At 52.3% G+C, this 13517-nt stretch overlaps 1 protein-coding gene across 1 annotated transcript; it reads left to right on the top strand.

Moving 5' to 3' along the window:
* Window positions 1-10397: 10397 nt before the first annotated feature.
* LOC123162782 (uncharacterized) lies at window positions 10398-12009 on the top strand. Its single transcript, XM_044580546.1, has one exon. The coding sequence runs from the start codon at window positions 10413-10415 to the stop codon at window positions 11655-11657; it is 1245 nt and encodes a 414-aa protein (XP_044436481.1). The 5' UTR covers window positions 10398-10412; the 3' UTR covers window positions 11658-12009.
* The last annotated feature ends 1508 nt before the right edge of the window (window positions 12010-13517 follow it).

Raw genomic sequence — 13517 nt, 5'->3', positions numbered from 1 at the left:
TAATAAAAACCAAAACACAGTATTCAATGGCAGTATTTGTGCAATGACGATTTAACTAATAAAGTAAGACATATTAAAAGACAATATCTAGCATATAAATGATACAAAAGATGACTTTAGAAAGAGAGAATCACATCTGGTGACTTTTAGTAGTGGCCAACACTCTAGCCAGATTAATTTCATCCTCTCGAGAAGAGAAGATAGGCGTGCGTGCCTAGACTGTAAGGTGATACCTGGGGAGAGTGTTGTACCCCAGCATAAGCTGGTGGTTGCTGACTTCCGCTTTCGGATTCGTGTCCAGCGGGATAAGCGTGCCAAGGTCGCTAGAACGAAGTGGTGGAAGCTCAAGGGGGAGGTAGCTCAGGTGTTCAAGGAGAGGGTATTTAAGGAGGGCCCTTGGGAGGAAGGAGGGGATGCGGACAATGTGTGGATGAAGATGGCGACTTGCATTCGTAAGGTGGCCTCGGAGGAGTTTGGAGTGTCCAGGGGAAGGAGAAGCGAAGATAACGATACCTGGTGGTGGAATGATGATGTCCAGAAGGCGCTTAAAGAGAAGAAAGATTGCTTCAGACGCCTATACCTGGATAGGAGTGCAGACAACATAGAGAAGTACAAGATGGCGAAGAAGGCCGCAAAGCGAGCTGTTGGTGAAGCAAGGGGTCGGGCATATGAGGACCTCTACCAACGGTTAGGCACGAAGGAAGGTGAAAGGGACATCTATAAGATGGCTAAGATCCGGGAGAGGAAGACGAGGGATATTGGCCAAGTCAAATGCATCAAGGACGGAGCAGGCCAACTCTTGGTGAAGGACGAAGAGATTAAGCATAGATGGCGGGAGTACTTCGACAAGTTGTTCAATGGGGAGAATGAGAGTTCTACCATTGAACTGAATGACTCCTTTGATGAGACCAGCATGCGTTTTGTGCGGCGCATCCAGGAGTCTGAGGTGAAGGAGGCTTTAAAAAGGATGAAAGGAGGCAAGGCGATGGGCCCTGATTGTATCCCCATTGAGGTGTGGAAAGGTCTCGGGGACATAGCGATAGTATGGCTAACCAAGCTTTTCAACCTCATTTTTCGGGCAAACAAGATGCCAGAAGAATGGAGACGGAGTATATTAGTACCAATCTTCAAGAACAAGGGGGATGTTCAGAGTTGTACTAATTACCGTGGAATTAAGCTGATGAGCCATACAATGAAGCTATGGGAGAGAGTCATTGAGCACCGCTTAAGAAGAATGACAAGCGTGACCAAAAATCAGTTTGGTTTCATGCCTGGGAGGTCGACCATGGAAGCCATTTTCTTGGTACGACAACTTATGGAGATATATAGGGAGCATAAGAAGGACTTGCATATGGTGTTCATTGACTTGGAGAAGGCCTATGATAAGATACCGCGGAATGTCATGTGGTGGGCCTTGGAGAAACACAAAGTCCCAGCAAAGTACATTACCCTCATCAAGGACATGTACAATAATGTTGTGACAAGTGTTCGAACAAGTGATGTCGACACCGATGACTTCCCGATTAAGATAGGACTGCATCAGGGGTCAGCTTTGAGCCCTTATCTTTTTGCATTGGTGATGGATGAGGTCACAAGGGGTATACAAGGAGATATCCCATGGTGTATGCTCTTTGCGGATGATGTGGTGCTAGTTGACGATAGTCGGATGGGGGTAAATAGGAAGTTAGAGTTATGGAGACAAACCTTGGAATCGAAAGGGTTTAGGCTTAGTAGAACTAAAACCGAGTACATGATGTGCGGTTTCAGTACTACTAGCTGTGAGGAGGAGGTTAGCCTTGATGGCCAGGTGGTACCTCGGAAGGACACCTTTCGGTATTTGGGGTCAATGTTGCAGGAGGATGGGGGTATTGATGAAGATGTGAACCATCGAATCAAAGCCGGATGGATGAAGTGGCGCCAAGCTTCTGGCATTCTCTGTGACAAGAGAGTGCCACAAAAGCTAAAAGGCAAGTTCTACAGGACGGCGGTTCGACCCGCAATGTTGTATGGCGCGGAGTGTTGGCCGACTAAAAGGCGACATGTTCAACAGTTAGGTGTGGCGGAGATGCGTATGTTGAGATGGATGTGTGGCCACACGAGGAAGGATCGAGTCCGGAATGATGATATACGAGATAGAGTTGGGGTAGCACCAATTGAGGAGAAGCTTGTCCAACATCGTTTGAGATGGTTTGGGCATATTCAGCGCAGGCCTCCAGAAGCTCCAGTGCATAGCGGACGGCTAAAGCGTGCGGAGAATGTCAAGAGAGGGTGGGGTCGACCGATTTTGACATGGGAGGAGTCCGTTAAGAGAGACCTGAAGGATTGGAGTATCGACAAAGAGCTAGCTATGGACAGGGGTGCGTGGAAGATTGCTATCCATGTGCCAGAGCCATGAGTTGGTTGCGATATCTTATGGGTTTCACCTCTAGCCGGACTAAAGGCTTTGTTGTTGTTGTAAATGATACAAAAGATGGTACCAAATCAAAGGATTGATTGATATGAGTCTCCTATGAATGCATGCTCAATAAAGTAAAACATATGACACATCTCCTCCAAGGGCGACTAGGGTCCCTGCCGCCCATCGACGGCGGCGTCGATCTGCCTCATCTCCCGTGGCCTAGGTCCATGTGGCGTGGTGAATCCCGGCCCTTGCTGGCGGGAGGACTCCGTTTTCAGATATTTCTTTGAGTTTTTTTGGTTTATGTCTTGCTCAGTAAGGCAAGATGGCGGTGGCTTCCTGAAGATAGAATAAGGTTCTCCCTACCTAGCCTCCATCTCGGTGGTGCGTCTAGCATCGCCGGACAACGTGTGGAGGTGTTTCTCCAGTGGATCTCGCATAATTCAGTTGGTGGTTGTCTCTGGTGCATTTGTCTTATAAGGCCTTAGCACGACAACTTCTGACTATCTACTACAACAAGTTTTATCCGGCTCCGGCGAGGGAGGACGATGACGGTGGCGCGGCTTCGGCTCGCTTAAGTGCTTGTAGTCGTCGCTAGGTGGCATGCGAACCCAAATGTAAGTTGTATCATTTTCAGTGTTCATTGTACTGCCATAATTGAAGATGAATAGATTGAAAGTTTTCTCAATTTTTTTAATAAATTTTGAATTACAAATCGGAGCATTCAGTTTTTTTAACTTAGCAGGTTTAATAACAAATGCAAAATGTGAATTACTAAGTTGGATTCCACATTTATGTTCTTTGCAGAACAAAACTAAGGAAAACAATATGAAAAGGGAAAAGCTTAAGAATTAAAGATCATGTTTGAATCAAGCATCAAACACTGGCAACTAGCAAGAGAATTTCCGTGCAAAAAAGCTAGCAAGATAAATTGGGATTTGAAAACTGTAGCAACTAGCAAGAGAAATCTCTTCATCAACTAGCCTAAGACGGGCCATCTTCCTTTTCTCGACAAAAAGACTCCCGTTCGTGACACACTAGAAGCACATGCCCTTCTGTCTTTCTTGTTCTCGTTCACTTTTGATATTGGCTCACTTTTGGCGTAGCAGGCCTCCCTTTGGGAGGCCCGCACGACGGGCTATTAGCTCAGTGGTAGAGCGCGTCCCTGATAATTGCGTCGTTATGCCTGGGCTGTGAGGGCTCTCAGCCACATGGATAGTTCAATGTGCTCATCAGCGCCTGACCCGAAGATGTGGATCATCCAAGGCACATTAGCATGGCGTACTCCTCCTGTTTGAATCTGAGTTTGAAACCAAACAAACTTCTCCTCAGGAGGATAGATAGGGCGATTCAGGTAAGATCCCATGTAGATCTAACTTTCTATTCACTCGTGGGATCCGGGCGGTCGGGGGGGGGGGGGTGGCACCATGGCTCCTCTCTTCTGGAGAATCCATACATCCCTTATAAGTGTATGGAGAGCTATCTGGCCAATGGCCCAGCAAGAGGGGTAGGAAGTGGGTTGCGCCCCAGGCCAGCTTTTCTCTCTAGGTATGTAGTCTGAGAAATTTGTCATGCCCCAGGCCATTGTCTGGGCTATCTGGGGCCAGATCCGCCCATGGTTGTATCCACTAGCAAACCACAAGAAATATTATGGCCAAAACCAAGAGTTGGCTGCTATAAAATAAACACGATTGTCCTTTCATGAGAATGGAATGGGAGCTGTCGGTGTTGTACTTCGCAACCACCAAGGGAAAGTCATGGCTGGTACTGCGAGCTACCTAAGCTAGAGGGCTGAATATAATTGGCGATCCTGGTAGCCGCTGCTAGGTTCTGCAGTGGGCTGTTGAGCACCCGGTAGTTTCGAGGTTGATCACTCGGGAACAACCGGCACTTGTGCCGATTGGAACTAGGCTCTTGACGAGCGCGATCGTCCAATTCCTTATGCAGTCGCTCAAGGCGGTCTCGCTCGGCCAGAGTGGCCAAGCGCACTGACTCCATGGCCAGGGCCTCAGGACTTGTCCCAGTAATTGGAGTGTGCAAAGCTTGCTCATTCCTCCGATAGAGCTCATCGCTATGCTCCCAGTGAGAGCTTAGGGAACATATGGCTCATGGCGAGGAGAATGATCATCCCCCTGGTTATCGTTGTTCTGTCCGTGTGAGTGCCCACGTGCCCATCGCGGGGGCCTGTGTACCCTGGAGGACCATGCTGCTCTGGGCCGGCCATGAGTACTTCAGTCGTGGACTCGATGCTCTCACACTCGGACTCATCCACGGAGCCCTCCTGGATCCCATAGGAAAGGTCGGGGGCGGGCTCATCTGGCTCGAGTGCTGCCACATGCCCATGTTGGGGAACGCGGTAATTTCAAAAAAATTCCTACGATCACGCAAGATCTATCTATGTGATGCATAGCAACGAGAGGGAAGAGTGTGTCCACGTACCCTCGTAGACCGAAAGCGGAAGCGTTAGTTAACGCGGTTGATGTAGTCGAACATCTTCGCGATCCAGCCGATCCAAGTACCGAACGTACGGCACCTCCGCGTTCAGCACACATTCAGCTCGATGACGTCCCTCGTAGTCTTGATCCAGTTGAGGCCGAGGGAGAGTTTCGTCAACACGACGGCGTGGTGACAGTGATGATGAAGTTACCGGCGCAGGGCTTCGCCTAAGAACGACGACGATATGACCGAGGTGTGTAACTGTGGAGGGGGGCACCGCACACGGCTAAAAGATCAACTTGATCAACTTCTGTGTCTATGGGGTGCCCCCCTCCCACGTATATAAAGGAGGGAGGGAGGAGGAGGCCCGCCAAGGGGTGGCGAGCCTAAGGGGGGAGTCCTACTCTAAGTAGGTTTGGCTCCCCCCTTTCCTATTCCTATTAGGAGAAGGAGGAAGGAGGAGGAGAAAGAAGGAAAGGGGGCCCGACCCCCAAAACCCTAAACCAATTCGGTTTGGGCCTAGGGGGGGCGCACCCCGCCGCTTGCCCGCTGCCTCCTATCTCCACTAGGGCCCATTAAGGCCCATTGAATCCTCGGGGGGTTCCGATAACCTCCTGGTACTCCAAAAAATATCCGATACACTTCGGAACCCTTCCGGTGTCCGAATATAACCTTCCAATATATCAATCTTTATGTCTCGACCATTCGAGACTCCTCGTCATGTCCGTGATCTCATCCGAGACTCCGAACAACCTTTGGTCATCAAATCACATAAACTCATAATACAAATCGCCATCGAACGTTAAGTGTGCGGACCCTACGGGTTTGAGAACTATGTAGACATGACCGAGACATGTCTCCGGTCAATAACCAATAGCGGAACCTGGATGATCATATTGTTTCCTACATATTCTACGAAGATATTTATCGGTCAAACCGCATAACAAAATACTTTGTTCCCTTTGTCATCGGTATGTTATTTGCCCGAGATTCGATTGTCGGTATCATCATACCTAGTTCAATCTCGTTACCGGTAAGTCTCTTTACTCGTTCCGTAATACTTCATCCCGCAACTAACTCATTAGTTACAATGCTTGCAAGACTTATAATGATGAGTATTAACGAGAGGGCCCAGAGATACCTCTCTGAAACATGGAGTGACAAATCCTAATCTCGATATATGCCAACCCAACAAACACCTTCGGAGACACCTGTAGAGCACCTTTATAATCACCCTTTTACATTGTGATGTTTGGTAGCACATAAAGTGTTCCTCCGGTATTCGGGAGTTGCATAATCTCATAGTCTTAGGAACATGTATAAGTCATGAAGAAAGCAGTAGCAATGAAACTGACACGATCATAATGCTAAGCTAACGGATGGGTCATGTCCATCACATCATTCTCCTAATGATGTGATCCCGTTCATCAAATGACAACACATGTCTATTGTTAGGAAACACAACCATCTTTGATTAACGAGCTAGTCAAGTAGAGGCATACTAGGGACTATATGTTTTCTCTATGTATTCACACATGTACTAAGTTTCCGGTTAATACAATTCTAGCATGAATAATAACTTTATTATTGCCTCTAGGGCATATTTCCTTCAGCCCAGCCGCGGCCTGGAGGACCACGACGTGCTTGATCCAATGCTGGACCCGTGAGCGCCCAGAGCTCTTGTGGCGGCGGCCTGCACGAAGGAGAGGAGCCACTCGGTACGGGACCGATGGCTGTCGGAGAAGGACTCCATACGAAGATTCGCGGAAGTGCGCCGCACCACGGATGGGCAGCGACTCCACATCCAGCGGGGCCTCCTGGAGCTACGTTGCTTCGTCGGCGACGAAGCTGAGTGCTCCGAAACAAATCTGACCGCCGAGAATCATGTTGATGACGAATAATTCCACTTGCGCCGGACAATCGCTAGACGCACAGCCCCACGGTGGGCGCCAACTGTCGAGGCTACGATCCCGACAATGAGTACTAGGGGTACGAATGAGGGGCGGGGCCTAGCTATGCGCAAGTGTAGCACTCAGTTTTTACGAGTTCGGGCCCCTCTCAAAGAAGGTAACATCGCTATGTCTCGTGCCATGGGTCTTGTTTTCTCTTGGCGTGCGTGATTACTGGGGGTGTTCGGCCCTTGCCTTGGAGCCAGAGCGAGGCTTATATAGAGTTCGCCTTGATCTCTTAACTGCCACATTATAAGGGGATTAAAAGACTATAACTACGATAGTTACAGGTTGAGACAACCATGACGATGGCAGTTTCTGGTAACAGTAGTCATAAGTATACTTGAAGTCCGACTTAAGACTACTCACCGTTGCAGCTCCCACGTCGTCCTTACGTATTCTCTGTTCGAGTGGTGGTGGCTGGGCCGACTAGAGGGAGGACGTCCTAGTGTCGTCGGTGTATCCGAGTGGATTTCTCGTGGTGCGCATCTGAATGCGCCTGTGGTCCGGGAACCCTCCAATGATGGTGTGAGACCCTACGTGGGCCTTAGATGCCAGGTCCTTGACCCTACCTGTAGTAGGTGACCCCATCAGGGGGTGGATAGGATTTTTAATTTGGGGGGGGGGGGAGAGTGTACACCGGGGGCATGTGAGCTTTTTCTTTGGCTGGACGTAGGGGAGGGGGGACAACCGGGTTACCAAAAAAGGGTGGACGCCCACAAAATCTGTATACCAAGTGATTCTTGTGTAGCATCACCCTTTTTAGTTTATGTGACGGACTTAGACTTATCAATCATTGTGCACAATAAGTACATGTAAGTCGCTTGACTTTTGAATTTGGGCTAGTCGATTTTGGATTGAAGGAAGGAACAACCGGAGGGGAGGAAGAAGCTCGCCGACATGCTACCCCATTATCTATTGTTAGCGGGAGAGGGGGCGACAACACCGCGGTGGTGCAAGTTCGTCGGAGGAAAAACCGGTCATCGCCGAGGCTAGAAGGATGGGCGGGGACGGCGGCAACACGGCGGTGGGAGGAGGTTTTAGGGAGGGCGGGGCCGGCGAGGCTGCACGGAGCGCCGTCGGGCCGTGGCCGGCGGTTCGGCCGATGGTACGTTGAGAGGAGATGGAGGAAGAAGAATGGCTGGAGGAAGAAGGGTCGCGCGTCGTTGGATCTGCATCCGACGTCCCAAAACGATCGACTGACCCTAATTCAAAACTCGGTCGACTTTGTTGAGTATTGTGATTATTAGGAAGGACGAGATAGACTAGGATTTGTTCTGGCTTGTCTTGTACTTCAAGTAGATTATTGTACTCCTATATATATGCCCACGAGGCTCAAGCAATACAAACAACTATTTCACCAATCCTCTCTCTCCCTTCTAATATGGTATCAGAGCAGCGGCGGTGCTCGAAGTAGGCGAAGAACCCTGACAGCGTGACGAAGACCGGCGCGGACGGTGGCGTCCCCGCGGCTACACCGACTCGCGAACCGCCGTTGCGTCGCCCCTTCGGGGCGCAGCGTTGCGGTATCAGACTTATCTCGATCCTAAACCCTAGCCGTCTCCGCTTCCGCACCTGCGCACTGCCCCCGGGGCGGTCGACCACCATGACCGCCGTCGGGGGCCACGCCGCCCGTACCTAGGGTTCATCCGCCAGCCTGTGTTGGCCGGCTACCCTAGAGAGTCTTTTTCCCGGTCCTTTGATCCGGGTTTTTCTCTCTCTCACTGGTCGCTTTGATCGGCGTCTACTCTTTGGTTTTCCAATCCACTAGATCGGTTTGCATCGCCCACCGCCGCTGTCGACACCCCGCGCCTCTACTCTGACACCGGCATGACCTGCCGGCTACTTCACCGACCCGACGGCCTCGCGTGGCAGGTAGCCCTCACGGCTGTCGTCTACGCGCCAGCCCGCCTGTCAATCTACGCCGACCGTCTCCGCCCTCTCCGATCGGGACACCTGCATCGCCTCCACCCGGCGGCCTCGCGCCATGCGGCGGCCAATCATAGTCGTCGCTCGCGCGCTGGCCCGCCAATCGATCCACGCCGCCCGCCTCCGCCGCGTCTACATGACGGCCATGCGGGTTGCCTCGCCGGCCTCGTCCCTGCTGCGTCGGGCCGGCTTCGTCAGGCCCGTCGGTTGCCTCGAGCTCGGGCGCGGTTGCTCCGTTGGTCGCTCGGGCCTCGCTACCCGGCGCCAGCGCTGCTTTGGTGGCCCGGGTGACGGTGCTGACCCGCTCGTCCGCACATCGTCCCACGCCGTCCGTCGTCGTCGGCCTCACCTCGGACTCCGCCGCCACCCTGCCTCCACCGAGCGGCGTCCCCGACCTCGCGCGCGATCGGCTTGATCACCCGCTCGCCGCCGCGATCCGCCTCATCTACGCTGCGTGACCGACCTGGCCCGTCGGTTAAGCGCCTCTGCAGGTCCCGTGAAGATCGTCCCCGAGTTGAGGACGCCCCTCCACCGATCGAGCAACGGGCTGCCGTTGCGTCGCCCCGTCGGGCCGCAGCGGCCCCTCCCCGTGGTACTCCTCACGGCTGCATCGACTAGCGCATCGCCGCTGCGTCGCCCCTACGGGTCGTAGTGCCGCGATACACGTCCCAGCCGCCGGCCCCGCGGTTGCACCCACCCACGCTCTCGGCTACATCGACAAACGACACAAAGGGCTACCGCCTGCTTGAGCAACCTCGTCGATTTTCACTCCAGTCACGACTCCGCGATGCATCGACCGTTACGACTGTGGAGGGTGTCCGTCAGCTTGCCTTCGGATTCTTCTCCAGTCTCACCGTCTGCGTCGCTAACGTTGTGACTGCGGGGGGATGTTGAATATCGTGATTATTAGGAAAGACGAGATATAATAGGATTTGTTTTTAGACTTGTCTTGTACTCCAAGTAAATCATTGTACCCACGAGGCTCAAGCAATACAAACAACTGTTTCACCAATCCGCTCTCTCCCTTCTAACAGATTTACTTGTGGCCACGCCCATCATTGTATATTGTACATGCCCTGTCATATAGCACGAGGTGCTAGATTTTTTTTTTTTAAAAGCACGAGGTGCTAGAGTTGCTCTAATTTGTCTGCCCGTCGTCATCAGGCTACGCACCTGTAGGCGATGTCATGCGTGGCCAAGGCGCATGCTACGCTGGCCGCCACTAGATTTGTAACGTGGATACGCGTAACCAGGACTCCACAAATGCGACAGCTCTTCGTTGCTAGGTGAAGTTAGGTCGGAATCCACCGGTACGAGCTGATGTTTCTCGGTCTTTGATCGAGACACACCGAGATCTTCCTGCACACGTTGACCACTCGTCAGTAGCCTTCCGACAGCGCACAGCCCTGTGCCTTGCACGCCAGTCCAACTCCAACCTGCCCGACGAGACTCCAAAGTCCAAACCGCTCTCCTCTGCATGGAAACGTCGATTTCATTTCCTGCCTCGTCGCCACGAGAAAATCAGCAGTACAGTAAAATAAGATCGGCAGATACACGAAGTAGGACCTGTCATGGCACAGGGAACAGAGTCAGAGAGACACGGACCGACCGTCGACGCTCACCGTGTGTACGCGGCCTCCGGCGAGTGTACTCACCACTAATTCAGGTGGAAACACGAAGACACGTGATCGCGATGGTCGATGTCCGAGCAATTTTCAAGTGCCGGGGAGCGGCGAACCTTCTCGCTGGCCGCCTACCTGGCCGGCCCAAGTTGCACGCACCACATGCCGCGAGGAGCAAAGCAGAGAGCAACAGCGATGTGCCGTACGCGGCGCAGGAATGCAGCTCTTCCATCCTGGGCGCTCGGTGTTCCCACCTTTGGCCCCCATCCTTTGCGTTGTTTATTGACAGGCCAGGCGCGAGAAGAGCTGTCACGGTCCAGGACCCAGAGCCTTATAAGTACGCACAGCTCACCTGAGCAAAGGCACTGCATTATTCATCGCTTCGACACTCGACAGCCGACACAGAGCGAGTCGTCACCCAGAGCAAGCAAGCAAGAAGATCGGGAGGAGGGTCGGAGTTTGATCGCCATTGGATCGATGGCGCCGGAGTTTGGGTGGTGGCCGATGTCGCCGTGGCTGAGCCCGGGCGCGGCGTCGTTCATCTTCTTCAACGTCCTCGTTGGCGCCATCGCGGTCATGTCGTCGTCCCGGGGGCCGGAACCGGCCGCCCGGCGCAAGCTCGTTCGCACGGCCTCGACCGTCGTGCTGGAGAGCCTGCGTTCGATCTCCAACTTCCCCTTCCACTCGCTGGGCGACTACGCCGTCGCCGCGTACTCTGCACCGGCGTCGTCGCAGCTCCACCACGTGCAAGCCCAGTACTATAGTACTACGATCCAAGAGCAAGAAGCACGTGGGGTCGACAGGGTGGAGCCCGAGCCGGCATCAGTCGCCCAAGAAGAAGCTGTAGTGGCGGCCACAACAGCCACCTCGCCGCAGAGCGCGCCTGTCGCGGCACCGGCGGCACAGGATGTGAAAAGGATGGTGGAGCCCGAGCCAGCACCAGTCGCCCAAGAAGAAACCGTAGCGGCGGCCACAACAACCACCTCGCCGCAGAGCGCGGCACCGGCAGCACTCGACGCGTCCGCGGCGGCGACTCAGGGCGAGGTCGAAGACGGGGAGTCCATCAGCTTGGACGAGGCATACGCGCTGGCGCGCGCAGGGCGGCAGTCCGCCGCCGACACGGTGGCCACGGTGCCAAAGAAGGCCAAGGGGCGAGGAGCCTACGGATGCGGGCGGGGAACGGAGGACGTCGAAGGGAAGGCGGAGGTGGACGCGCGGGCGGAGCAGTTCATCCGGCAGTTCCGGGAGGAGCTCAAGCTGGAGCGCATCAACTCCATCCTCAACCACACCCACGCGCTGCGCCGCACCGCAGGGGCACGCTAGCCGCCTAGCCGGTGCCGCTAAGACGATCGTCTCGTTCGTTTGCGTAGAGAGGAGAATATTTCATTTGCTTGTACAGAATTCATGGGTCATTCCCGCAGAGAATGATGCGACAGCACACAGTTTTGGATTGCTTACTGTAACCACATACTGGCTGAGAAAACTGCCAAAACATCGCACATCTCTCGACCTGCCGAAAGGACGGGTCGACGACGGTGTAGCTATACCGCAATACGCCTACGTGCAGGGTGCCGGTGCCGGTGACGATGACGGTGAAGCCGGCGTAATTGATTACCACCAGACTGTTTGCGAATCAATCGGAATGCTCAACTTTTGAGCTTCTTTTCTTAGAGCATCGCAGCTCGGCTCCAAATCCTCATTGCTCTGGATACACAACAACACTACCCTAAACCTTAATTTGTTCAAACATTGTTGTAAAACAGTAAAACAGAGCTACCTACAGCCTTTCACAGCAATTTGACACCCTGAACCGTCCGATCATCTCGCTCAACGCTCCTGGTCATCTTACCGTCGGCCCGTGCGTTCTCTGCACCCTTTTCTACGCTCAGCCTGACCATCCTGGGCCGGCCCAAAGTTACTGGGCTGCTACTCCGGAGAACGACCTGAACCCCGTCTCATTCGCTAATGCAGCTAACGTTCCATCCTGAATGGACGGTTGCGATCGATGCGGGGCTTCGTGTTGGTCATCGCCGATTTCAGAATCATGCAGGCGGAGCCGGTGGCGGAGTCTCCTCTCGCCGCCGCAAGCCGTCCCAAAACATGGCACCGATTGCCGCGTCTTATTCATCCCCCTTCCACACAGGGGTGAAACTGCCCTCTGGCCTTCACCTCCCGTCAACTCCATCCGCGTATTGTTTCCAATCCTTGCCATTGACCTTGGAAGCAAGCTCTCTAGCGACTGCGGTGGATTCATCACGGATCTGGGAGAAAAAGGGTATGGAAGGAGAGACTGTTGTGCAACCATCCCTATTTCCATCCCGCAGCCCTTTCCACCACTGTGGCCGTATGCATCGCCCAGATACAGAGACCGGGGGTCATCCTCATTTTTTTTTAAAGCCCTTTCCACCATTGCTATCTGCTCAGATCTCATTCTCCCCTTTCCTCCTGCTTCCTCTCAACGTCAATCAAGGGCACATCACATGTGTGTTGGGTGCAGATTAGTTTCTTCTCTTTGATTTGGTTAAGGTATTTGTTTACTTATTCTTATGGATCAGTTCGAGTTAGTTCCATCATTTTCATCTTTCACGTATTGCTGCCGAGACTCGACCTCGCTTTCTAGAGAGAATACGGACACCAACTGTGAAGATTAGATGTTTTTTTATTCTCAATTCTGATTTGATGGCTGCTCCATATCGCCTTTTCAACATTCTTATTTTATTGTAGGTTTTACTATGTGGCAGGTGATCATCTGCGTACTTAAAAGAAAAGAATGGAAATATATCTCAACTTTTATTTATGAACATACTTGCACATTCGTATTAAAACTGATGATAATATTGTACCTATGTTACATGCTTGCTAACAACAATATTGTGTGCAAACAAAGCATTTGCATGTGAGACGACCAACATATATCCAATTATGTGATAGTATAACTCATGAATAGTGTAGATTTTCTGATTGGTAGAAATCCCCTTTTCTTGAACCTGCAGGTTATAGCAGATCAATCTTCCGTCACTTTGAAGCTCATCTTTTGGTCCATTACACGTATGAGATGGTGATAGTGTGGAATTGATTTTACATCATGTCCTATCACACTGAAGGCATGCACTTTTGCATATTCCTCGCTTTGGTGTTCAAGTTCCATAACAAACAAGGGCGTTTTTTTGTTTTTCTACTTCA

This window comes from Triticum aestivum, chromosome 7B, assembly GCF_018294505.1.
Source record: "Triticum aestivum cultivar Chinese Spring chromosome 7B, IWGSC CS RefSeq v2.1, whole genome shotgun sequence".
Lineage (NCBI taxonomy): Eukaryota > Viridiplantae > Streptophyta > Magnoliopsida > Poales > Poaceae > Triticum > Triticum aestivum.
Note: the sequence above shows the minus strand (reverse complement) of the source record. Positions and strands in the feature narration are given on the sequence as shown.